Source organism: Podarcis filfolensis (assembly GCF_964270895.1).
Source record: "Podarcis filfolensis genome assembly, chromosome: 5".
Classification (NCBI taxonomy): Eukaryota; Metazoa; Chordata; class Lepidosauria; order Squamata; family Lacertidae; genus Podarcis; species Podarcis filfolensis.
Genome location: NC_139608.1, coordinates 51202201 through 51229405, shown reverse-complemented (window position 1 = coordinate 51229405; position 27205 = coordinate 51202201). Strand labels below are relative to the sequence as shown.

Here is a 27205-nt window from a genome sequence, read left to right as displayed (position 1 = left end):
CTCCATCAAAACTCAGGTTGTAAATTTGTATAAAACAAACCTTTATTCTCAAAAACACTAGTCGCAGGTTTGCCTCAAAGATAAACTCTTAACCCAAAGTGCCAAGACCCCTTAATCTTGCTGTTGCTTAGCTTTTTCAAGTAGGTGCTGTTTGGACTGCAATCTTAAAGCATCACTCAGAGACATGTAGTTTTTCATACCATCCAAAAACCATTATTTTAGAGGAAAAGAGGGACAACAGTGACTCTGAATAATTAATACTCCATTGCACTTTTGAATCTGGATAACATTAATGGAAAACTGGAAAACCTGTGTTTGTTATTCTTTTCCCTTTAGCATAATGAAATCTGTGCCTAATTCAGTTGCATTGTGTAATTGGTCCGTAAACAGCATATATGAAGCAATATACAAGTTCTGCGTGTTTCTTAAGGTTAAAGGCCTTGTTTTAAAAAGATAAATAAAGGCAACCCCCATCCGCTGGACTTTGATTTGGTATTTTGTCATGTTCACAAGAGCCTAATTTCACACCCAAAACTCACTCCCGCTCCGCACCTGCTCCTCTTCCTCTTCCCCTTATTTTTGCACGGGGAAAAAAGTTTACAGGTTCCTTTCGATTTGTCTGTTTCATTACAAAAGCCATCCTTCGTGTTGATTCGGCATATTTAAGTCATTGCAATCCTTTAAGGTCCGGCTACCTTCTTGCTTGAAACTGTTATGTTCAGTGAAGTATAAGCTGCGTGCCAATGTTATCTTGGCTAGAATATTTTCATTCATTTTCTTGGCAGTAGTAGTTGCCTAAATCTGAACCAAAAGCAGGAGAAAGGGAGTGATTTTCACAGAGATCGGAAAACGACGCGGGTGGGAGGAGCATGCCGGTGAAGTGCAAACAAAAAAAGGACGTTTGTTTCCCACGACATTCGGGTAGCACCCAAGCATTTGATGCTTCTGCTCTAATTATATTTTTGATGTGCTTGTGTATGTTTTATTCTATCGCTTCGGGACGTTCTGTTGTGGGAAGCGGCTTATAAGTTCAATAAACTAATGCGCTGGTTGCAATTGCTTTGTCGGTGGACCAGGTGGGAAGAGAGCAAATAAAATCCAGGCCAGCAAAGCGGGTTGCGGGTGCGCGTGTGTCCGAATTCAGAATCACTGTTGTTATTCTTAGAACACCGCTTGCATCCTATGCTGATAAAGAAAACACCGCTTCCGCAACCCCCCTGGTGGAGACAGGATTCAGCCCGAGCCTGCCCTCGAAACAGGCTTCGACCACGTTTCCTTCTTACGGTGCCTTTATGGATCCTCACACTTTCAACCCTTTTGCCTTACAAACACTAACTAACCTCTCAACCAGCCTTGAACACAGAACATGCCGGACGGGCGGGGGGAGTAGCGGGAACCAAAAGCAACAGAAGGGAGGAGGAGGAGGGGCCAGAAACAAACACGCATGCGCAACTCCTTTTTTTCCGCCTTACTTTTTTTTCCCTCCTCCCTCCGCAGTATTATGAGGTCAGCGCATGGGACGGCGTAGCCTATGACGTAACCCACCCACTCCCGGACCTCCCCAGCCCTTACAATCCAGACAGAAGAGGGGACGGGGCAGCCAAAGGGAGAGAAGTGGCAGTTGGTCTCTCCTCAGGAAGGGGGCGGTGGACGCGAGAAGACGAGAAAAGACCCGGATGCCGCGGCCGCTGCTGCTGTGTGAGGCGGAGCGGGCCACGGAGGGAAGGAGTTGTGGATACGGCGGCGGTTTGTCGTCTGGGGCCGGCTGAGGGGAGCGAGTGTTGGGGGGGGGGCTGCGTCGACCTCGAGCTCCCCGGGTTGTTGCTTTTGTTTTTTGACGGAGTTGCGGCGGCGCCCGTTTCCCCTCAAGCCGCTGCCCGCAAGATGGAGGTAGCGGGGCTGGCCGTGGCGCCGGCGGCGTGAGGCGGCGAGGGCCGCGGGGTAGGCGGCTCGCAGGAAGCCGGCGCGGCTGCGTGAGGGGCGGCGAGAGGCGCTGAGGCGATGCTGTCGGTGTATGGAATGCTGCTGTCGGCTCTGCTGGGCTCCTGCCTGACGCTGCTGTGCCAGATCCTGCTCTTCTACCGGAGGAAGCCCGAAGCCCCCGAGGGGCCGTCCTCGGCGCCCAGCACCGGCATCTACACCACCCGGGCAGTGCCCGACACCAGCCTCAAGGAGTACTTCGCCGGCTTCGTTGGCGGCGGCGGCGGGGGGGTGCAAGAGGGGGCTGGCTCTCGCAGCGTGCCCCCCAGCCAGTCCCCTTCCAAAAATGACCAGGGCACCCACTCGGACTCCTCCTCTAGCTCGGTGGTGGAGTTCACCGAGGAGACCCTCTACTGGCTCAATGCCATCTGTCTCTTTCTCTTCAGGGAGCTCAAGGACACTGGCTTTGTCAGGCACTGGGTCACCAGGAAGATCAAGGTGGAGTTTGAGGAGCTGCTCCAGACAAAGGTGACAGGCAAGGTGCTGGAGGGGCTCAGCTTGAGAGACGTTGCCTTTGGGAACGTTGTGCCCGTTTTCAAGAACATCAAGATCTTGAGGCCGGTGACCTGTAGCGAGGAAGGATGCCCCGAGGAACTAGACTTTGAGGTGGACGTTGAGTACAACGGTGGCTTTCACTTGGCCATTGATGCCGACCTTGTCTTTGGCAAGTCGGCATATCTCTTTGCCAAGATCTCTAGGGTGGTGGGTCGGGTGAGGCTGGTCTTCACCCGCTTGCCCTTCACTCACTGGTCTTTCGCCTTTGTCGACGAGCCTGTGATTGGTCTTGAAGTCAAGTCACAGTTCGAAGGAAGGCCCTTGCCACAACTTACTTCCATCATTGTCAGCCAGTTCAAGAAAGTCATTAGGCGCAAACATACTTTACCTCATTATAAAATCAGGTAAGGTGCTTTGGGTTTAACTGGAGCAAAGCTATACTTTACTCACCATTATAGTTTGGGGAATTGTTGGAAGGAAAACTTTCTATTGGCTTATTCTTAGTAAACACTGTGTAGTAGTATTTGAAACATGGTAATAACAACAGTGATGATAACATTCGCAAAAATGCCTTCTGAAGGTGGCATTTTTAGAAGATGAAATGGTTTGTATACATATGCATAGGTCCACAGATTTTTGGTTTGTCTTATCAAAGCCATTATTTAGTTGTACTGCTGACCCCACTCCCCCATTCCACACCTCATGGTACCCCTTATTCTGTTGTTGTTTTTTGAAGAAAGTGCAAGCAGTAACTCACTGCTGTTTTCTTCCAGTCTGCTGGAAATCTTGATCATGTGGAAAGCTTAAGGTGAATAGAGCCAAACATGTACCTTTGATTTCAGGAAAGCTGGATTTAATCAGCTCAGAGAAATGCTAGGTAGGATTCCATGGCTAGATATACTAATAAAGAAAGGAGCCCAAGACTAGTGGGAGTTCATGAAGTGAAGAAGTTACTAAAGGCAAATCACAATTCTAATGGGAAAAAATATGAGGCAAAATGTAAAGAGCTGATGCTGCTGACCAAAAAGTTTGGTGATGAATTAACCCCTCCCCCCCGGAGACTTAGAAAAAATGAAAGGAAGGAGAGGTCGTCACAGAGGACAAATACAGATGCATACCCAGACCTGTTAGAGCAGTGATAGGAAAATCGAGGCTGGCATCCTATGTAATGAAATGGATTGTATGGTTTAAGAAAGAGGAAGGTAACTAGGCCTGCTTCATTGTAAGGATGATGAAATGTTAGCATGTACCGGTAATAAAGAGAAGGAACTACTTAATACCCTTTTGCCTCTTGTTTTCTCCTAAAAGGGGAACTGTATGTGACCTTGCGACAGTAGTTAAGGGTCAGGATTGCAATTTAAGATAGAAGAGGAATTGGTCAGAAAATGCCTAGCTACCTTAAAAGAGTTCTGGTTTTTAGGACCAGATGTATTGCATTCTTGGGTACTAGAAGAAGCTGCTGATGTATTCTCAGAATCTCTGTCTATCATCTGTTAGATATCCTTGAGAATAGGCAAGGACTGGAGATAGCCAAATGTTGGTCCAGTTCTCAGAAAAGAGGAAGATTAGACTGCTTTTGCTACCAGGAAAGATACTTGAACAGATTAGATAGGGACAAATTTGTAAGCATAAATCTTGACAAAACGCAGTGGTTAGTAGAAGCCAACATAGATTTGTCAAGCATAAATACTGAAGGGCTGTTACATAGTTCTCTGCTATCCTAGAGCAAGAGCATATATAATGGGCTTAAGTTACCAGAGTGTTTCATGTTAAGTTAGACTTGGGTTGCATGTTAGGAAAAACTTTTTAGTGGTAAGAACATGAAACCAATCAGTTATCTGGGGTATATGGTTGGGCTTTCTTTTGCGGGAGGTCTTCAAGTAGAGACTGGTCATCTGTTGGGGATGCTTTTGCTCTGGATTTCCTGGATCTAGCTGGGGGTTGGACTAGGTGGCCTATGAAATCCCTTTCTACTCTGATTTGCAAAAGCCTTTCTGGAAGGAAAGAAACTTCATGTCTTTCTTTCCTCTCTAGTTAGGGAAAATAACTAATATTCTCTCTCTTGCAAGAGATGTAAATAACATCTCACTCACTCTTTGGTACTCTTTGACCTGCAGAGAACTCTGGGAATGGAGGACTCTCTGTGTTTCCTCTTGATATTCTTCTATTTATGGACAACCTGGGGTGGGAATATTTTTGTGCTGGGTGTTTGGTGCAGAGATGCTTGCAACTGGCAAACAGGTGAGTGTATTTATGGAACCCTGTTTACAAATTGGAAGCATGGGGGGTTGTTTTTTGTTTTGGTAAACTACATAAACTTGCTAGAATTTTTAAGAGGCATGGTTTTAATGCTCTCTTATTTTGTAGATAGTCTCTGTTGGGAAAATGACTTTGTATAAAGTAGCAGAAGAAAGAGAAAAGTTGTTGTCTGTTCACTGACACCCCTTGGCTACACCCTTTTCTTCTAACACTTTAAAACACCCACACCATGTTCAAAAGATTATGTCCTCTGTTGATATTTAGTCCAGATCAGCTGCCTTTCACAGCTTTTGGTTTTGTCTTTTAACCACTAATGCAGGTAGAAATTATTTTTCTGTGTTGAGCTTGTCCTGAAAGGAGTGGTTACTTGTCTTCTTCCTTCCTTTCCCTTTACCATCTTTATCATTAGTTGTACAAGGTATTTCAGCTTAATGTTAGATTGTGGATGTGTGCCCATACATTTTAAAAACACCAATTTTGAGATATCCTACATATCTCAATCCCAAATACCAAGTTTAGAACTTTATAATGCTTAATAATAAAGCACTTGGTTTTATTCTAAATGCAATAGTAGCTACCATGCAAGGCGCTGGGAGATGTTGGATAGTTTTTCACATAGCATGTGTTCCTGAGCACTAGAAGATTCTGTTTCCATCAGCCTGATCCCCTTGGAGAGGAAGCAGGTCCCTCATTCAGGGGTGGGAGTGCCTTGCAGTATTCAACTAATCATTGGAGTGATTGTGTTGTTTGCACACTACAAAGTATTCTGCAACTGAACAAATGGTGTAAGTTTTGCTTTTGGGGAATTTCAGTTTAGATGAGTAAGAGGCGACATGAAATAAGCATATAAAATTATGCATAGCACATAGAAAGTCAATAGAGGAAAAAATTCCCTCGTAATGCCAGAATTTGTGGATAGCTAATGAAGCTGAATATTGGAAGATTCAGGAAGATTTTGAGTGTGAGGTGCAGAGGGAGGAGAGAATCCTCATTGTGTGAGTGAATACCTTGCATTACAGTGGATTTTAACCAATGGATATTGGTAGAGAAAATTTAGTAGGGCCTAACTGGCAGTAAATCACTGATACCACAGATTTATAAAATCATAGAATTGTAGAGTTGGAAGGGACCCCATCATTATCCAACTCCCTGCATTACAGGAATCTCAACTAGATCATACATGACAGATGGCTATCCAACCTCTGCTTAAACACCTCCAAGGAAGGAGGGTCCACCACCCTTCATGGGAATCTGTTCCACAGTTGAACAGCTAAACTTTACAGGCATGGCTATTCCATAACAAGCCTGGAATATACCACAGTATAAAAGTGGCCTCCTTTATTCATCAGATAATACCTCAATATAGACAGAAAATAGACAGCTTTTTATTTTATTTTTCAAAATTTTAATCCTTTTCATATTTACCCAGAAGTCTGTTCCGTTGCGTGTGGAACTTGCTTCTAAATAAGTGGACATTAGTGGCTAGGGTTGCTGTTCCTTCTTGCTTCATTTTTTTTTAATTAAGCTGGAAATTTTGGCTGAAGAACCCAAAACACTGAAATATCGTAAAAAGACTTTCCACTTCCATTCTCACAGTTGAATTAAATGCCAAAAAGACTGAAATGGAAAAGGGAGAGACAACTCTGGTCTTTACTTTATGATACAACTTTCTATTTTCCTAGTGACTTTGGAAAGCACAGATCTTGGTTCCTCATAGGAGTTTATCTTGTTCCTGGTGACAAAATTGATCTGTGATTATTACATATGTTGGTGTTTTCATTTACTGAAATATGGCCACTGGGTCCAATAGGTTTTGCTAGTACCAAAGGTTAAAAGTTAATTTTTCACAGATCTAGCTATTGTTGTTCTCCCTGTTTGTAGTATGCAGATTCTAGGTCTATTATAATCTGATGCTGGTGAGGCAATCTTCCAGGTGCTTTCTGGAGTATTAATAAACCCCTACTGGAATGATGTACTGTTTCAGCTAGCAAGTCTCTAATTTGAACTATAATTCCAAATTTAGACAGGTTTTTAAAATGTAACTTTGTGGTTATAAGAGCCTTTTCTCACATGGCACATCTTGTATTTTAAAAACGTATCTAGTGCATATCTGTTTTTAAAAACAGCTTCTCCCTTGACGAAAAAAAAGGAGTTAGAATATTAATAGCTGCTTCGTAACAATATTGGCTCTGATTTGATATTTTCCATCTCTAAATCAAGTGAAGCTAAAATTGGCTTCTTTTGTTTTTCTTATATTCTTCAATTGGTTCTGTTGATAGAACTTCTCCCTTGTTTAAAAGTTTTCCTGATTTTTTATGTTTGTGTATTCTGATGCTGTGGCCTAGATTTAGTTAAACATGATTTAATTATAATAATATTGAACTTAGATAGTATTAAAGTGATAATCAAACTAGATATTTAAAGAGGAGGGAATCCTTTTCTAAGGTGGCATTTGCAGGTTTTAAGTACTGTTTGTGTAATCATAGAATCTGTCCAAATCTATGATGCTATGATTCTAAGTTGAATTGTAGAGTTGGAAGGAATCCCGGGGGTCATCTAGTCCAGTACCCTGCAAGGCAGGAATCTCAACTAGATAATACTTGACAGATGACAATCCAACATTTGCTTTAAAACCTCCAAGGAAGGAGAGACCACCACCTCTCATGGGAGTATGTTCCACTGTAAAAACAGCGCTTATTCTCAGAAAGTTCTTCTTGATATTTAGTCAGAATCTCCTTTTTTGTAACTTGAATCCATTGGTTTGGGTCTTGGCGCCTGATGCCTTACTGATCATGGGCACCTTTTTCAGCCAATCAAATGGATATTTGATTAATTGGATAATTACATATTGCAGCCTTGCTTTTGGTAACTAGAAAACTAGCATATCGGGATAAAGGTTAGACTAAAACATAAATGTGCTAGACATTTTTTATGGTATTTCTTGCAGGCTGAAGTAATACACGCTGATCAATCTTCTCAGTAAGAAGTATGCCTGAGTTGTAATGTGTTGACCCAGCTGGATCAACCCCAAGGCTTTGACATTTGTCCAAATTATTCTTCTCTTTTTTGGCAAGGTGTCACCTTGGTGTCAAGTCATTTCCAGATATTTGGGAATAGTACTTCCTACCAGTGTATGACTGAAGGACAGAACAATAATAATAGGCAGCCTATTTACTAATTAATAAGATTTGAAAAGAAGTGGTGTGGTAATTACTCCTTTTCAAAGAGGTACCTAAATGAAAACGATGAAGGGATCTTTCAGAGATGAAGAAAAATAGCTCTTTTGCTCAGAGCGTATGAAATGCTATTGTTTTAAAAAAAGCTATTAAAGCATGTCAAGAATTGGAAGTCCTGGAAAGGATAACGTAATGTAGAGTACAAAAACAAGGTACTTTAACATTTCTAATCACCCATGCATAGGACAAATAAAGTTCAGGTAATGAAGCTTTTCCCAATGTGCTGCTCTCCTGTTGTTTTGGACTTCAAATCCCTGCAAGCATGGCAAATGGTTAGGAATGATGAGAGCTGTAGCTCATAATGTCTGGATGACACCATACTGGGGAAGGCAACTTTGACCTCAAGCTGCAGATATATTGTTTGTTATTAAGTTATGTATCTTTTGTGTTTTTATTCTGAAAACCAACTCTGTCTGAAGGGTGGTATATAAACAGAACAAACAAACAATATAGGTATTAACTGGCAATATGGACATAAAACAGTAAATAGTCTATTGCTTGTGTTCTTTGTTTTGCATTTTGTTCTAGTAAGTATTAGCAATTTAAAAAGAATTAGAACATTCTTTTAATGGGGACACTTTGTTCTCTGGGGCAAACAACTGTTGCACTGAAGGTGACTGGTTTACTCTCTAACATCTGCTTTGTGAATTTGCATGTTGAATGATGTCCATTCAAGTGGTAGATACACAAATGCAGCCAACACAGATTTTGAGGCTGTTACTGATTAGATGTTTGCAGGTAAAGACAATCTCCCCAGCTTTGTGCAGTACTACAAGAGGGTTCCACAAATAAATCAGTGGATGGGTATAATTGCTAGCTGTGGAAGGAAAAGTTAAGAGTTTAGGTAGATACTTTCTAGGGCAGACTAATAGTTAATCTAGTCCAGCATCCACTTTCCCATAGCTGCTAACCTAGTGTATCTCTGTGCCTCACAGGTAGGGTATGAAGGGAATAGGGCACTGCCTTTGTTGCTCCACAACTGCTGATACTCGGTGGCATACTGCATCTGAACATGGAGACCTGTCTTTGATAGACACCTTCCATGTATTTGTTTAATACTCTTTACAAAATAGCTTAATGGGACGCAGGTGGCGCTGTGGGTTAAACCACAGAGCCTAGGACTTGCCGATCAGAAGGTCGGCAGTTCGAATCCCCACGATGGGGTGAGCTCCCGTTGCTCGGTCCCTGCTCCTGCCAACCTAGCAGTTCAAAAGCACGTCAAAGTGCAAGTAGATAAATCTGGCGGGAAGGTAAACGGCGTTTCCGTGTGCTGCTCTCGTTTGCCAGAAGCGGCTTAGTCATGCTGGCCACATGACCCGGAAGCTGTACGCCGGCTCCCTCAACCAATAAAGCGAGATGAACGCCGCAACCCCGGAGTCGGTCACAACTGGACCTAATGGTCAGGGGTCCCTTTACCTTTACCTTTTACAAAATAGCGTAACACTGGTCATTACAGTGTCTTGTAGCAGTGACTTCATTTAATTTCTTACACACTGTGAGAAGAAATTCTTTTTTTATTTCCTGAATCTCCACCATTAAACTTCTTTGGATGATCCTAAGTTCATCCAAGTTTTAAGAAGGTAGGAGACAAACTTACCTTGTTTTATTTTGCCCACACAAATCATAATTTTAATAACTTTCATCATGCCCTTCCTTTAGGTTACTTTTTAAAAATTAATCTAAATATAAATTTTAGCAAAGGTGCTCCAGTCCCATGGAAAAAGACTTGTGGAAATGAAGTATATATAATTAGCAAGAATGCCTATATTGAGAAACAATCCCTTGGGCCTGTGGGACCTCCTGTAGAAGTGTAATGCTTGAAAACAGCCTTCCTAATTGCATTTGGTTTTCCAGCACTCAGATCTTACAATATGCATCCATCCATATGTTATAAAGTCCAGGGGTCCTTTACCTTTACCTTACATTTACTATTACAAGCTTATAGTAGAGGCTTGCTATTTGTTTTGAATTAGTATGGGTAATTTTGCAGCCTCTGTCACTATGGCTGTTTTGTCCAGGGCCACCATATAGGCAGTGTTGTTTCTGTCTCCTTTCTTAGGCCTATCTTTGTAGACCCTTCATACTTAACCTCTCAATATGGCTCCCTGATTATGGGTTTTCCTCCAATTGGAGATACATCTTCAGGTGATGAAAAGACATCAGACGGAATTGAAGCATCTATTCCACCTGGCCTTCAGATGTTTATGAGATGGTCACATCAGTACTGCATAATGATAATCTAAGCTGCTGGTGGTTATTTTTTATCATATTTATGACAATTATAGTTGTATTATTTCTAGTTGGGGGGGGGAAGTTCTGTGGTTTATTGTATACTATTCATTGCCTGGGGAACTTTTATTGAAGCTTGGTTTACACTAATAATAATAAAAAATATTTGCTACATGCATTTCAAAAAGTGCTTTGCAACTAAAGCATTGAGTTCTGCTTTTCACACACCTGCTTCTATGAGAAGTTATTTCCACATAAGTAATATGAAAAATCTGCCAGCTGCTGTGTTTCCTAATTCAAGGTCTTGCGAGTTCATCCATTAGATACCTAATCTGCTTAACGTAGCTAAATCAGTAAGGGAGCTCTGTATATAATAAGGACATTAGTCTGTTACATAAAAGGAGTGGAATTCTTTACTTTTTTGTTTCACTTGAGAAATATGATTTTAACTTGCAGGTATGGTAATTTTAAATTGAAATATACTTTTTTTGCAATTTGGCTCTTAGATTAGGTTTGCAGGATGCTAACAGTTTCCCAGTGGAATTCTTTATCTTTCGGAATATGACATAACCATTTTATGTGGCACCTATGGTGTTTAGGAAAGAATGAATAATGTGAATCCTCATTCTGACCATTTATCAACGTATTTCCTCAGATTTGTCTGTCTATATAGTATACTCTTGCATATTGTTTCTCCCTTGCCTTTGTTGAATAGCTAACCATCTTTATTAGGGTTTCTGTAACATTTCTGCATCACAGATACAACAGTAAAATGTAATTATTGTGCGGAACAATTATTAATATTTTCAAGTAAACTCTGGGTAACTGGAGAATATTCTTTCTAGGAACCATTATGTTAATCCTCTATCTTCCTGCATTCTAAAAATTGCCAGTGTATATTCCAGAAAGCATAAGTTACAAATATAGTTTACGTTTTTTACTTTGAGACAGTTCTTTATCATAGAAATTAAACTGAACATAATTGGTGTCTGTTATAACGTGATTCTTGCGATGATGCCTTGGACATCAGATGAGCTCGTGTGATGGCACAGAACATTCTAACTCCTCAGAGAACCAAGAACTTGGCAACAAAAGGTTCACTGTCTAAGTTATAAAAAGGAATACTTGTCTGTCTGGGTATAGAACCCCATAGACTTTATTGAAAGAAAAGCTGTATGGGGTGAGCTAAGCTGACTGGGAGAAGGCCTGGGAGGATAGGGAATGTATGAAGTAGAGTGCCCAGAGGCTAGGCAAATGAAGAAAAGCAGGGTGAAATATATGATCCTGAGGGAAAGGCAAGTATAGGAGCCAAGAGGCCAAAGGAAAAGCATTGGGGATGTGGGTGAGGGAGCCAAGAGGTCATTGGGTGCCAGATCTATGTCCTGAGAGGACTCCTGTGCCTTTAAGAATTGCGTTGAAGTGAGAATTCTGCCAGTTATTGCTTCTGGTCACTGCAGCATTTTAAATTGAGATGGCAAGAGCAGTAATGGAGTACTTGATTTTATTTCACATCTTTGTCACAACACATCTTTTAAAACTGGGGAAATATTCCTTATTGTCTGTTAGGGGCAACTACATATATGTGTTCTTAAAAATGAAAAGCACCCTCTGAAATCTAACTGGGGTGTGTTTGTGTATGTACTTTACCCCTTTCCCTGCCATCCATCTACTCCAAAGCATATCTTCCTCCAAACTTAATTTCCACCATGGAAGTGTGAGTAGCAATGCCTAAGTACTCTTGTAAACTTTTATATGGAACCTTTCAAGGAGGGAAAGCTGCTGGAGGGGTGTGTGGAGATTTTGTAATAATTCTGTTTTAAACTTCCCCCACTTCTCCGCTCAAAACAGCAGCTCCTTGTGGCTGCTTCTTTCCTCTCCACATCAAGCCCTGTTCACATGTATTTGTATATGTACTTTTTAGGGCTGTTTCAAATTTCTTCCTACATTTGTTCTCATGACAGTAATGGGAAGATAGTATTTTCATAACTTGAAAGTAGTCAGACGTATGTTTCGAAGATACATTCAGGAAACCTCCAAACTTCTGTTCAGCAGAAACATCTTTGTAACTCGATAATGGTCAGGGGTGTCAGTCAAGGACACAGATCATTTTACTATATGTTTCTTAAAGATTGTGTGAAAGAAGAAGTAACAAGAGTCTATTTTAAGTTTTATGTGTTTTTACATACTGCTTCTGCAATGTTTCCTCACTATGGTAGGATATATAAGCAGCTAGCCAACAGTTAATAACTGCAATAACTGTTATTATAGCCTGATTTTATTCCTGTTACCTGGGAATAAACACCACTAAATTCATTGGGACACATGCATTCAATTTTTAGCCTTTAGTTAAGGTTAAATTGACAGCACTAAATTGCTGTTTTCGATGACTTATTTTAAGAACTCAACAACTTAAGAGGTTTTCAAAGGTGGTGTGTGTTGAAAATATGAGACAGAATAGTGGAAAGTTTAATGCTGAATCTCTGTCTCAAAAGGATAAGAGAAATCATTTTATTTTTATAGTCTGATGATGGCAAGCATCTTTCCTGGTGGCAGCTAAAAATAACAGATATATTTAGGAAGCTATGCTTGTTTATATAATGATGTTGGCACACATTACTGAAGTTTTAACTGGTCATACCTTAGAAATTAAAAATGAAAGCAATCATAAGTACATTTAATTAAGAAGCTCTATTTAACTCAGAACTTTCTGAGTATAACTTTCATGTTATAAATATGAAGATGATTGCGCAACATCTGTCTTATGTATTTGCTAGAGGGACTTCCAAAGCAGGTCAGGCAGTGTAGTTTAGTGGGTAGTGTTGGACTAGGGCTGGAGAGATTCTTTTCATATTCTACTCTGCCATGAAGCTCATTCTGTGACCTTGGACCAGTTATTGTATTGAGGTTTAACTTACATCACAGGGTTGTTTTGAGTATAAAATATGTTAGTTCAAGTGCACCAGTCTGATCACTTTGGAAGGATGGGATAAAAATGCAATAATAAGCTATAGATCGTTATTCTATTTAAGATAGTACTTGATTGAAGTATTCAGCCCTACCCAGTTTTGTAGGTTTGGCAGATGGTAGCTGGGTTAACCTCTTCCCAAAATTGTATTAATCTTCTAGGAGGGTGGGCAAATTTAAAGAATTTTCAAGTTGGTGAAAATTGAAGTTGATGACAAAGACTAACCATTTGTCATCCTCTTCAGGGGTGGTGCCGCACTCACCATGACAAGTGGATTTGTTGAAGGCTGCTTATTCTTGAAACAATCATGTATTTATATAATATATTATTGACACACATTACTGAAGTTTTGACTGGTCAAATTTAAAATGAGTGCTACAGTTCAGCTAAACCTAGCTGTAGAACAGGTTCTGTATCTTGCTGGTGGAAAATGGATCTGCCTAAAGTTGCAAATCTTTCTCTCAAGAAAATCCAATTTTAAATTATGATGAGCTTGAGAATTGTTTTAAATTGAATTCACAATCTGCTTCATGGGGACAGTTATTTATTTTGGGGAGTTCCGTATTGAAAAACATGCCAAATTCCATTCTGCTCTCTTTGCTTTTAAACTTAAATAATATGCAATGGGTATCTTGACAAGGTTCTGTAAACTGCATTGTGAATGCAGACAAACATCTGCACCCTTGGTTAGAGTAGAGCACTGTAGTTCTGCAGCACTGGTGAAATTTGTATCTGCAGCAAATGTAGCCGTATGATCAGTTATCAGATCTGCAGGGTGTAAAATGTATTGCAATAGTTATATTGTATATGCCAGGCCATAGTAGAAGTCTGTGTTATAAACTTACTGTCTTTGTAATAGTGTATAAACATTAGCTTCTAACAAAAATAACTTGTACTGATTATTTCCAGTACAAGTTTGCTTTTCGGAAAACACTATCCCACATGATAAGGAGGAAATTGTTCTGAATGGCATAATAAAATGATACCATTGTAAAATTTGTTAGTCTTTAAGTCTAACACAGCTACCCCTCTGGAGATCATAAGGGTTTGTTGTGCAATCCTGTCATTTGATATTCCCCTTGTCATAGAGGTCAGTGAAAGGACACACATAAACTCATAATTTCAGTGGCACAACATTAACAGATAGTTCTGATTAGAATGTGTTAGGAGTTATTTTATCTCTTTATGCTGTTCCTGTTGAGAAAACTATTTTTCAGCAGTTATTCCAATACTAGCATGCTAGTATTGTATCCATTGAGATACTAGCATGCGAGTATCTGCATCCATTAACATTTTATGTATGCAAAGGTGAGCAAATTAATGTGAACTCCGCTTAGAAGGATAGAATCATAGAATAGAATCATAGAATCATAGAGTTGGAAGAGACCACAGGGGCCATCGAGTCCAACCCCCTGCCAAGCAGGAAACACTATCAGAGCACTCCTGACATATGGTTGTCAAGCCTCTGCTTAAAGACCTCCAAAGAAGGAGACTCCACCACACTTCTTGGCAGCAAATTCCATTGTTGAACAGCTCTTACTGTCAGGAAGTTCTTCCTAATGTTTAGGTGGAAGTCTATAGTAATTTTATCTTGGCATTTACTTGGCTGCATCTGGTTGTATCAATAAGCTATGGTTAAAAACTGGATTTATCATTACATGAACAAGCCCAGGTGAAACTCAGCTTGTGTACTCCTCGCTCAACTGCCTGTTCAGTTCTAAAGAGAATAGAAGCTTTCACTTTCATTTTTAACTAACCACAGGTGGTTGTTGTTGTTATATTAAAAAAACCCAATTTCATACTGCCCATTAGGTGACAGAATCCTAGGGCAGTTTACAATTGCACATTAAAACAGCAATAAAACAAATTCTAAATCAGTCTTCCAAATAATTAATACAACTACACAATTAAAATGAGATGTATAGCTGCAGTAAACTGATTGCTTTTCTTGTGGCTGATCTCATCCAGAGATTCTGTTTTGTTCAGTATTCTGTGAAGGCCAGGGCAAAACGCTGTCTGGATGGCACCAGAATTACAGTAGTGAAGGTACATTATGCACCTTTCGGAGGGGGCAGTTCAATAAATGTGTGCACTACAGAGAAAGCCCTCTCTAGAATCACTGCTGAGCTAAGCTGTCAATGAGATCCAATGGCTCAGGCAGGCTGATATAGGCAGAAGCACTCCTTCAAGTATTTGGGTTCCAAGTTCTTTAGGACTTATAGGGCAGACGTCTGAGGCCCAGGGCATGAATTTTGTTAGAACAAATTTATAAACTCAAAAAAGCAGCCAGTCCCTAGTCCCTCTGAGGCCCAGGGCAAGTGTACCCGGCTGCTTCCACTTCTGCACAAGCCTGCTTATAAGCTAACAAACACCCTGAATTGATCCCAGTAACATTTGGCAATAAGTGCAGCTCTATTTTACACTAGCTGCAGCTTTCAAGTATTCAAGGGCAGTCCCTTGTAGAACATGTTAGAGTAATCTAATTAGAAGGTTACTAGGGCATGGGCTGCTAGGCTATCCTGGTCTAGGAATGACCATAGCTGGCAAACTAGCCATAAATGCTGATAGACACTCTTAGCCATTGAAGCCACACACACCAGCACCTATACCATCTGACCGGCTTATGGAAAAATAGAGTCACGTTTCATCAGTATATTGGTGATGCTATGCTCCATACTTCCTCAATAGCTCTCACTATGGTTTCATTAAACAGCAGTGGGAACGGAATAAAACCCTGCAGGACTCTTCTGCTTAACTGTCAAGGCACCTAGAAGAAGTCTCCCAATGTTTATTGTCTGGAGACAGCTCTGCTGGAAAAACACCCACCATATCACAGTGCCTCCAATCCTCAACCTCCAAAAGGACACTTAGGGTCAGTGGTATCAAAAAGCTTTTGAGAGATAAATGAGGATCTACAAGGTTGCACACTCTCTGTCTCTCTCATAATAAGTCATCAACCAGGGCAATTTTAGTGCCGAACCATTACTAGAGTGGGTCTGAACCAAACTAAACTATGGTTAGTCTTAAAGATAGATTACTGAAACAAGCCAACTTCAAACCATAGAGTATAAAGAATAAGGTGTCTTGAGGAGGCAAGCCATATGCAACTTGTTACTCAGTAAAAATTGAACTTCTGTGGATAACTTGGAAACTTTGTCTGAGCCTCTGGAACTTCCAGGCCCAACGGAGATTTTAGGGATCCCAAAATATATTGATGGAAGAAACAGATATTTGCAAATCATTAATTTATAACATGAATAGGTTGGCTGACTTTAGTTTCAGTAGGGTAAAAAGTGGCTTTTGCTGTTGCAACAAAAGCCAGCCTCAACATCTGGCGATAGGGACATGGCCATTCAGTTCCAATCCGCATGTCAGGCAAATACCTTATTGCAGGGATTGGCAAACAGTGGTCCACAGTGTGTCTGTGAAGAACACTTAATATTTGAGTTCTTTGAACTTCAATGTATTCAAATTGTAATACAATAAAATACAATACAGTGGTACCTCGGGTTAAGAACTTAATTCGTTCTGGAGGTCCATTCTTAACCTGAAACTGTTCTTAACCTGAAGCACCACTTTAGCTAATGGGGCCTCCTGCTGCTGCCACGCCACCGGAGCACAATTTCCGTTCTCATCCTGAAGCAAAGTTCTTAACCCGAGTTATTTGTGGGTTAGCAGAGTCTGTAACCTGAAGCGTCTGTAACCTGAAGCATCTGTAACCTGAGGTACCACTGTATAAGAAATAAAAAAGTAATAAAAATACAATTAAAAATGATACAGCACCTAGCACAGCACATTACAATTTCTACAACAGACAGAATAAACATCAAATGGTCCAACAAGACACTCAGCAATTTTCAAGTGACCTATGGGGGGAAAGTTTGGGAAGAGGGTAGGGGCTGGGTAGATTAATTTTAATCAGTGATTTAAATTGGCAAGAAAAAAGACTGTTTTAAATCAAGTTTCCAATTGATAACTCTTTCATATATTTCTTAAACAAATCTGACAAAATCATGTTACTTTTCAATTCGACATACAGTGGTACCTCGGGTTAAGTACTTAATTCATTCCGGAGGTCGATTTCTGTTCTCATCCTGAAGAAAAGTTCTTAACCCGAAGTACTATTTCTGTAATCTGAAGCGTATGTAACCTGAAGCGTATGTAACCCGAGGTACCACTGTATTGTATAGTGTTACTTACGCAGTTGCTTTGTTCTTACAATCAGACCTTTCATCTCTTTGTTGCAGTGTGTAAATTTTGTATGCTTTTTTCACCTATGGGGGAAAGTTTTTAACCTATTTATACATATATTTTGACTAGGTTCAAGCCGTTTTTTCCATTTCAAGTTGTGCCACCTGAAGAATTTAGAGATTGGAATCTCAGTATACAAAATTTTTCACTAACTGAAGGACGACTGAAAGTTTCCTTAATAGAATGTTCAAGGTATGTTCTTGGTACTCTCTGCATGTCTGGTTTCACTGAATGTCTTCCATTGGATTTCCCTTGTGGATTGTGGAATGGGACTGTAGCTCTTAAAAATAAAATGAGTTTGTTAACCGACACTATTTAAAATTAATTCCTAAATATGTGTTCCTTTACATTAGTTTGCTTTTCTCTGCTAATTACAAAGACGATTAGGAGCTGTTGCTCGCAGCTTCTATTAGCACATTTTCTTCTTTTCTTTTCTTTTTTTTTTGGTATCTTCTTTTTTTTTGTATCTTCAAAAATGTATTTCAAATGAAGAATACCTTTTTTCATTTTGTTGGTGTTCTAAATGGAGTAGGAATAGACTGTAACTGTAACACTGCTTCATGCTTAAGTATTAATGGTGCTTGCTGTGTTCAGTGTGGTTTACTGCCATGTAAATTTGTATAGAAGTACTGCCTTAGCACTTCTTGAGCAAAAATGAGTAACTCTGTCAAGCAGATCTTTAGATAGCAATTCAAATTTAAAATGTATTGTCAACCCTTAAAACTCATGACAATTGCAATTACTGATCTGGTCTACTGAAATCTAAGGCTGGTTGATTTGGAGGCCAGGGATGATTAGCTTTTTGTTATGAGCACAGCTTTGTTTAGTGGGTTCTATAACAGAACAAATATTCAGAGTACTTGTTGACAGTTGCACTTAGAACATCAAGTTTATAATACTAATAGCTCCCTGCCTCTGATATCTGCAAGGTTTTAATTGTTGAAAGATTCTAAAAACAGAACTGATGATAGGAGCTGTCAAGCAGATGAAATACAGATAATTCTCTTGACAGAGTAATGTAAAGTATAACATCAAAATAGCAGACAGCAGTATATGAATTACATTTTATCCACTGGTATTTTAATATTTTAGTGTGCAAGACAAATCCGTCCTCCTTGCTGATGAGTCCTTGCAGAGCTACAGCCCAGCAGCTCATGGCAATGGGATTGAGAAGGACTATTGGGCCTGATCCTTTTGCCAGCTCTAGGCTGCAGACTGTGCATGATGCTGTTGTGATATGGTAGTTAGACTTACTTGGGATCTGGTAGATCCTGGGTCGGCTTTTAAATATGATCATTATTTTTTCTTCCTATCACACCTCTTCTGTGATGGTGTTAGGTGTGCATGCCAGAATATGGAAGCATGCATGTCTTGAGTACTAGGCTATTAATACAAAATTGATCAATTAAAATATGATCAATTTTCTTCATTCTTTATCACTGTTACATATGTAGTAATAGTGCAAGATTCAACTTTCTGCCTACTTCAGTGTGCATGTTATGTTTTTGAGAAATTGAGAAACTGCATCTGAACAAGTTCATGTATCCTCCTTTCCCACTAGAGGGGGCAAGTGCTTTATAAAACTTCTGATGTTACTTGTGCTACATTTGTCAAGTAGAATCATGTGGGCTTAGCTATACATTCAAGTTATTTAATATTTTAAGGGGTTCCTTAATATGGGCAAATGTTAAACCAATTACAAACAATGAATGATGGCTTAAAATATATGTTTGTGTTAATGCTACTGATATTCTTGTGTTGCAGATTACTTATTTTTGGATCCTATGAGAGAGAAGTATCTATTCATTGCACATTTGAATTGGGTGAAAAAGTTTGGGAAGAAAAAGAAAGATCTTTTATCAAGACGGTAAATTATATATATGCTATTTTATATTATTTTTATGTGATGGCTCATATTTCCCCTCATTTCACTTAATAACTTGACACGCAAGCGCAATTGAATACAAAGTACTCACTTCTTGTTTCTAAGAAGTTCATGAGATAAAACCAATAGGAAACCCCTCCACCTTTAAGAATATGCACATGAAGTAGCTATGTAACCTTTTACCCAATTACATCAAAAATTTTGTTTAAATAAATAGCACTGAAATAATACTATGAATACAGTGTATCAAAATATTAAGGGCAGGATCTATTTCTCACACACTCACCTACACCGCTCCCCACATTCTTTGAGAGAGATTTCTGTAGATCCCAATGGAAATCTCCCCTCTCAATTCTTGGGCCAGCTAATGGACATAAGGATTGGCCCTTGTGCTCTTCCTGTACATATATACAGTTGTTGTTTTCCTCCCTGGGCCCCTGGCCTTCAAATTACAGTCATACCTTGGAAGTCAAATGGAATCCATTCCAGAAGTCTGTTCGACTTCCAAAATGTTTGAAAACCAAAATGCGGCTTCTGATTGGCTTCTAAAAGTTCCTGCAGCCAATCGGAAGCAGCGTTAGCCCTATCGGACATTCAGCTTCCAAAAGTAGTTTGCAAACCGGAACAGTCACTTCTGGGTTTGCGGCATTGAGGAGCCAAAACATTCGGGAACTAAGCTGTTGGACTTCCAAGGTACAATTGTACTTGAATCCCAATCTTTAGTAGTGGACAGAGGTCCGAGGGAAATAAGCAACTCTTGGTGAAAGTGCGGGAGTTGCATTGGTCTCCCTATTCTGTGTATCAGCTCCTTTTTGCACAGAGGGCCAGTAAGGGGAAGCAATCTAAATACATCTGGAGGTTTCTGCAGGATTTCTTTTGCAAATAAATACCACCTGCCCACAACCCAATTGCGTACTTTGTAAATATGTGTTTCTTCCCTTAACATACATAGTAGTTACATACATTTCAACACCAGATGGCAGTATTACTACACATATAACTAGACAGCAGAGTAGGAATTAGACCAGCAGGAAAGAGAGAACTGTGTTTTAAAAGAAGTTAAATACTGATGATGATGTATGTGTTGTGTTTTAACCTACAAGATGTTTATTCTTGGCATTATGGTGATACCAGAAACCAATTACTCAAATTGAAAAAATGTTTAAAACCAGGGTGGATTTGATTTAAATCGAATCAATTTAAATAACGATTTAAATCACTAGTCAGCAAGTCTTGATTTAAATCATTTTTTACAGAAAGGTTCAACCCTGCTGGCATCCTCTTAATATTTACAACCAGAGGAAGGTTTCATTTTTGGAATAATAAATGTTCAGCATAGTTTTTACAGTTACATCAAAAAATTACTGATTTGGTTATACCTATCAGAAATACATAGACAGATAATTATGAAATTATTGTTTATATTTGGACAACTTTTCTGCTGTACTTTATTGGAAGGAGAAAAATAATCATTTCCTTAATAACAATTTAAACAATTTATTTAACTAAAACAATAACATTATAGCATACGTATCTATGTTTGTTAACCGATGTGGTTAAACAATTAAAAAAAAACCTTAGACTGAGTTTTAGCACACATGAAAAACTTGAAACAAATCCTCATTTCCTGATGAATAGACTTTGGGCTATAATGTAACTTAAATAGAAAACTATGTTTAGAAAGATTTTTCCTCCAAAAGCATTTTATTTTAAAAATCCAATTTATTTTTTTTAAAAAAACTGATTTTTTAATTATTATTTTTAAAAAAACTTTTATTTTTATCCACCCTGTTTAAAACTCACTCAAGCTGCTAGTGAAAATACTCAGATTCTCCTTTACGAGCAGAACAATAGTCTGGAACATGAGTTGGCAGGGGACAAGATTAAGTTTGCAAGGAAGAGAGACTTCAAGCTAGATGAGTACTGTTTAAGGAAATATTTTATGTGTGGTGACATCAGTCAGGAGAGAGACAGAGGAAATGTGTCCTTGTTACTTCTCTTTGACCTCTCAGTGGCTTTTGATAACATTTGGGCATGGTATCCTTCTGGAACGGCTCTCTGAGTTAGGGGTGGCACCGCTTTGCAATGGCTCTGGTCCTACTTGGATGGTCGTGTCCAGAAGGTAGTGCATGGAAAGTATGTTGTCAGCAATAGGCTGATGACACACAGCTCTACTTTTCCTTTACTTTTGTGGATGTGGCAGTGGAATTGCTAGACTGTTGTCTCGCCTTGGTAATGGACTGGATGAGAGCCAGGAAACTGAAGTTCAATCCAGATATGACAGAGGCATTGTTAGTGGGTGGTTCCCTGGACCGGATGGATGGGAAATTGCCTGCTCTTGATGGGGTTACACTCCCTTTGAAGGAGTTGGTATGTAGCTTGGGGGTACGCCTGGATCCTTTGCTGTCACTTGAGGCTCAGGTGGCCTTAGTGGCATGGAGTGCCTTCCAACAGCTTCGCCTGGTGGCCCAGCTGCGCTCCTGTCTGGGCAGATATAGCCTAATTTCTGTTGTCTATGCTATGGTAACCTCTAGTTTACATTACTGGAACGCATCATAGGTGGGGCTGCCTCTAAAGATGGTTTGGAAACTTCAGGTGGTGCAGTTTGGCGGCCAGGTTGCTCACTGGGGCAAGACAGTTTGAGCATATTACACTGATCCTGGCTCGACAGCACTGGCTGACAATTAGTTTTGTGTCCCGGTGAAAGTGCTGGTTTTCACCTTTAAAGCCTTAAATGGCTCAGGATTGCAATACCTGAAGGACCACCTCTCCCCATATGAACTGACCGAGACCCAGTGATCATCATCTGAGGCCCCTTCTTTGTGTGCTGCGAGGGTGGCAACACGAGAAGGAGCCTTATCTGTGGTGGCAAAGCCAGTGACAACACTGTAGAGAGAGGTAGGATATCTTACACAGAGTATCCACAGGATCAGATGAAGCCACAGCCCTTCCATGCAAAAGTAATATTTGAATGGTGAGGATAGGCGACATAGCTCCATGGCAGAGCACATGCTTTGTAAATCAAAGATCCTTGGTTCAATCCTTACAACCTCCATTGTAATGAGAAATATTCTGATTTCCCCATACCACTGCTATTTTTTTAAATGTAGACCTATAAACACTTATGTAGAAATTGATCCCACTGAAATAAATGAATTGTAATGGATAAGCATGTGAATAATGGTCCTTTGTGACCTAGAAACTAAATCACAGTATAGGAACCTCAAATGTCTTAAGTCTGGATATTTTCAAACAATTTCTTGTTTTGCAAGTTTACAGAAAGAGCTAAATTTGTTCATGGGCAGTTGACAAAACAGTTTTTTCTTACTATAAATTGTCCTCTATAATTATTTCCAGTTGCAAAATACCCACCTTAGGTCTTTCTTTCATATTTTTGTTATGTAAGCAGTGAGGATAAATTAGACAGCTTGATGCACAATGACTAAAAATAGTGAGACTTTAATCAAATCATGTCCCTTTACATATTGGTGTATAATTGATTTTGAACAAAGATTCTAGGTTATTAAACCTGTCCAGTGCATTACTTCAAATGTCACTTACAATGGAAGATGGATCTGTTTCAAGCAAATTTATATGGTGCATGGGCTGCAATTTTCCACATTGCCCCTAATATGCTAACATTGCAAATAAACCATTACATGGAGAAACCAAATGTACAAACATATTAATGGGAAATAGTTGTGGTTGCACATGGATGCTGTTGAGATAGTTTGGGCATGGTAATAGTGAAACTGCATGTAGAATCAATACTATTAAGTAACTCTGCAAAAGTTAAATACTTCAGATAAAATATTGTACACGAGAGGTCGCAACATATGGGGTTTCTGGATTTATTTATCCAGTTCAAAGATGAGATTAATATGGTAGGTGAACCTATGAAGCTGCCTTACACCAAGTTATCTAGCTTGATATTTACACTGATGGGCAGCAGCTACAGGGTTTCAGACCAGAATCTTGCCTAACCCTACCTAGAGATGACAGGAACTGAGCCTTGGACCTTTCCCATGCAATGCCCATAACCTATAACCAAGCTACAACCCTTTTCATATGTTGTTGGCTGTGGCATATACAGTAGTTGTTGTGGTTGGAAATTTTCCATTTTCCATTACTAGATTGATTTTAATCAGTAGTTGGATATGAAGTAAGGCAGGACTTTCCTTTAGACTTTAGATGTTCTCCATTAAGTGACATTGAACAAACTATTTGTTAAAACTGAAACCTGGAAAATTAAACTAGTGTTAGTCTTTTTTCCAAACAAACAAATTTTTGAGTCTCCCGATTAACAAAGACTGCATTGTCATTGAATACCAAACCATGTTTTAACATTAACAGAATGAACCATAGTAAACCTTGGGTTTGCCTGCTATCTGCTCTCCTTTCTCGCACTGCTCTGAATAGATGGTTTTGCTTCCATTTTAGACTAAATGCAATTGGTCATGCTTAGCCTTAACCACTGTTCCCCCCCCCCTATAAAAATAGGTGCCAGTACTCACCATGAAGTTGTTAGAGTAAGTGCCACACTTTTTAACCAAAAAAGAGAGGTGCCAGTACTGCATACCCTTACGTCCCCCCTGAAAAAAAGCACTGGCCTTAACTATGGTTAGTAGAAACAAGCCATCTTTAAACCCTGGGTTATGCAGCTGACTTGCTTATGCTAAACATAGTTAAGGTTAGTCACGTTTTAGGGTTTCAACAAAGCCAAACTGTAGCTAATCTTAAACAGAAGTAGATGCTTCTGATCTTCAGTTGGTCACTTTAGAGGAGGAGGAGGAAGGAGTCCACAAGCTCCTCATACTGCTTTCTCTCATAATGCTGAAACATAGTTTAGCATTATGTGCCAACTGGGTTAAAGAAAACAGTCTTACTATATCTCTCTACCTATTGGTTGGCAGATGAGGCATTCTGAATTTAAATAGCTATTATAAAACAAGCCAACTTAATCATATGGTTGAATTGATGTCATCCAGTAAATGGCCAACACTGGAGGGTACCAAAATTGATGGCATTCCTAGAGGGTTATTAGCATTAATGGCTAGAGAAGACAACTGGGGTACATTATGCTGCTACTTCACTGGTAGATGACTACAAGGAACTCTGTTGTTGGCTTGAGCTGGACTTTCATGACACCCAATGTAATAAACATATCAAAATATGTAACCTTATTGGGTCCTCTTTTAGTTTTTTTCCCCCCATTGCAAGAAATTGCAGTAGGTGTGGCATGATACATACTCTAATAAAATGCCATTTTTTCAACTACTTCACAACTTGAAGTAGTTGTGAAATAATAGTGTAAATAGACTCAGTCAAATGTCTCTCAGTAATAGTATTTTAGTGAGCTTACTGAAGTCTGCCATTTCAGTCTTTAATCCTGTCAAAGGAAAGAACTGAGATTAAGGCAAAAAACAAATAAAAAACCTTCCATTTTTGAAAATGTCACTTTTTATGAAAATACCAAGTCTTGTAAAACTTAGCATTTGAAAATACAATGGGGGATAATTTTGAGACTTGCATAACTTTCTGTAATCCATATTGCATGTAAAATGGAAAGCTGTCTGCTTTCTCATGTCGAGCATTAACTATTTGGCTTACTTAGTAACTGCCTTGATTTAAAGTTGTTATATTCTGTTGAAATAGCTTTCCTCTATCTTCCCTTTCCTGGCAACAGTTGCAAGCATTACCCTGATGTGCATATTATTATTATAATAATGTCTGCAGTCATATGATATCTGTCCTTTCCCTCCAAGATCCTTCCAATAAATAAAGGACACAATTTTGTACATACTGTGAATGCACCAAGGTGTGGTTTTTTTAGCTGAACTTGGCTACTTTGGATGAGGAAAAGTCAAGGTGTTCCCAGTCCTATTTTATGTTACAGTTTCCCCTTTCTTAACTCTGTTCTTAAAACAGTAGGTTTACTATTATTAATTAATTAATTAATTAATTATTGTTTGGATGGCTTAGGTGCTAATGATGGTTCAGTGCACTGTAACACATGTTTTGTAAAGGCATATGTTATCCTAGGGTATAAACTTAACTTGGTTTATTTTCTTTAAGCAGCTACAAATCCTAAAAGAAACAAAGAGGAGTATTTATTTTTCACAGATGCACTGTGCTGACAATCCATTTTGTATTCACATGGTAATCTGTTCTGTTGCTTATATAAATATTGGACACAAGGCAGAGTTTTCAGTATTACTTGCAGACAGCCATGTTTCTCATTTGAAATTGATTTACAGTGACAAGTGACTTCAGCTATAAAGGTGGACTCAGCATGAAAGCTAATTATTTGTGTAAACAATATGGCCTGTTTGTAAGAGTGATAACAATGTTTGTTTTCTTGACCCAACTAAACATGGTGGTTTCCAGGTAATGTGCTTAGTTTCAAATGACTTTCTAAAGCATATGTGATATATTGTACAGAATATATTGCCTGGTTACAAGGTTCCAGCGTAATCTAGTTAATATTGTGTCTATGTATGTGTGTGATTTACTTGGGAGTCCTGGCTTGTGTTCAAACCAGAGTTTCTCAAAATATGGTCTGCACACTCCATTCAGGTAGTCCATGGAAAGGTTGCAAAACAGTCATCTGTCCTTGGCCCTGAAAGTTCATATCTAAAAGAGAGGCAAAGTTGAAATGGTTCAAGGGCCAATTGTCATTCTTGGTGTTCTGGTTCATAGCTACTGCAGCCATGTTTAGAATATGTTCCTTCTGAAGCCAAGTGCTGATGTCATAGCACTAGCAATACTAGTTGTTGTTGTTGTTGTTGTTTCTCTTTGGACACATTAAACATGTTTTATGACTATATGAACAAACTAGAATGAGCAGAGTGAAGCCTCAGATTAATAAGCTACCTCACCTCCTCCCATATGACCAAGAGAAGGACTTCTGGCATGTAGACTTCAAATTTCTGGCTTGTTAGTTATGGCATAAAACAAACTCTTTTTAAGTTTCAGAACAAGCCAATTTCAAACCATGGATTGTGAAGCTGACTTGTTTAATTTAACCTTAAACAATTGCCCCTGATTTGCGTGTAATAAGAAGCCAAGATTCATGGAAATTGAATGTAAACATGCCAGTTCTATTCCCAGCTGTACAGGGTGAGGTGGGGGGGGGAGGGTGAGAGAGTACATGAGGCCAAGACTTTGCTCAAGCTTATTCTAGTTCATGTATGTAGTTCTAAGCTATGGTTTAACGTTATGTGCAAACCAGCCTCTTCTGCCCAAAAACATATTTTTGCAAGTTATTGGGATAAGCTCAGTATCAAGCAACGAATATATTGCCTTACCGAGCATTTCCTCTCATTGTTACTAGAAAGATGTTCTATGATAGTAATGATCTCAGTTCTTGGAGGAGAGCCTACTCTTTTAATCTTCCTTTATATAAAAAAATAAAATACGGCCATTTACTTCTACTTTTGCTTGTTTCCTTCTAGCTCGTTGCCAGTCTATATAAGAGGACCTTCCTTCTTACTGCATGATAACCATATTTTTTAGAAGCCTTTGATAGGGGATTCCTTTCTAAAAGGTTTGGAATTCATTTCACCAGGTTGTCCTTATCTTCATATTTGGTGATACTCCAGAAAGCTACTGAGGAATGACTTCCCTTTTAAACATGCTAAACTGATGCTTTCTGAATGTTTAATTGTTAATAGGCGCTTTCTTCCAGTTTGCATTTCTGAGACAGAAACTAGGTTGACAGATCTGAGTTTTCTGGATCTTCTCTGGGTGTATTTAAAACTTGGCTTTACATTGGCCATCTTCCATATACCTGGCAAAGGGAGTGTATGATCTTTTAGGAGAGAATGTTCAAAATTTAATAAAGGCTTAAGCCCAAATATGAATTATGGGGAGGAAGAGGGGAAAGGCACAAGAGATAACCTACTG

The 27205-nt window shown here is 39.3% G+C and overlaps 1 protein-coding gene across 1 annotated transcript in view; it reads left to right on the top strand.

The window, feature by feature from the left end:
* Positions 1-584: 584 nt before the first annotated feature.
* Positions 585-27205, top strand: part of PDZD8 (PDZ domain containing 8) — a 39075-nt gene continuing 12454 nt past the window's right edge. Inside the window, exons 1-3 of the mRNA XM_083616676.1 lie at positions 585-2879; positions 17485-17607; positions 19180-19282. Coding sequence (XP_083472802.1) covers positions 2002-2879; positions 17485-17607; positions 19180-19282 — 1104 coding nt within the window. The 5' untranslated portion in view covers positions 585-2001. The remainder of the gene's footprint in view (positions 2880-17484; positions 17608-19179; positions 19283-27205) is intronic.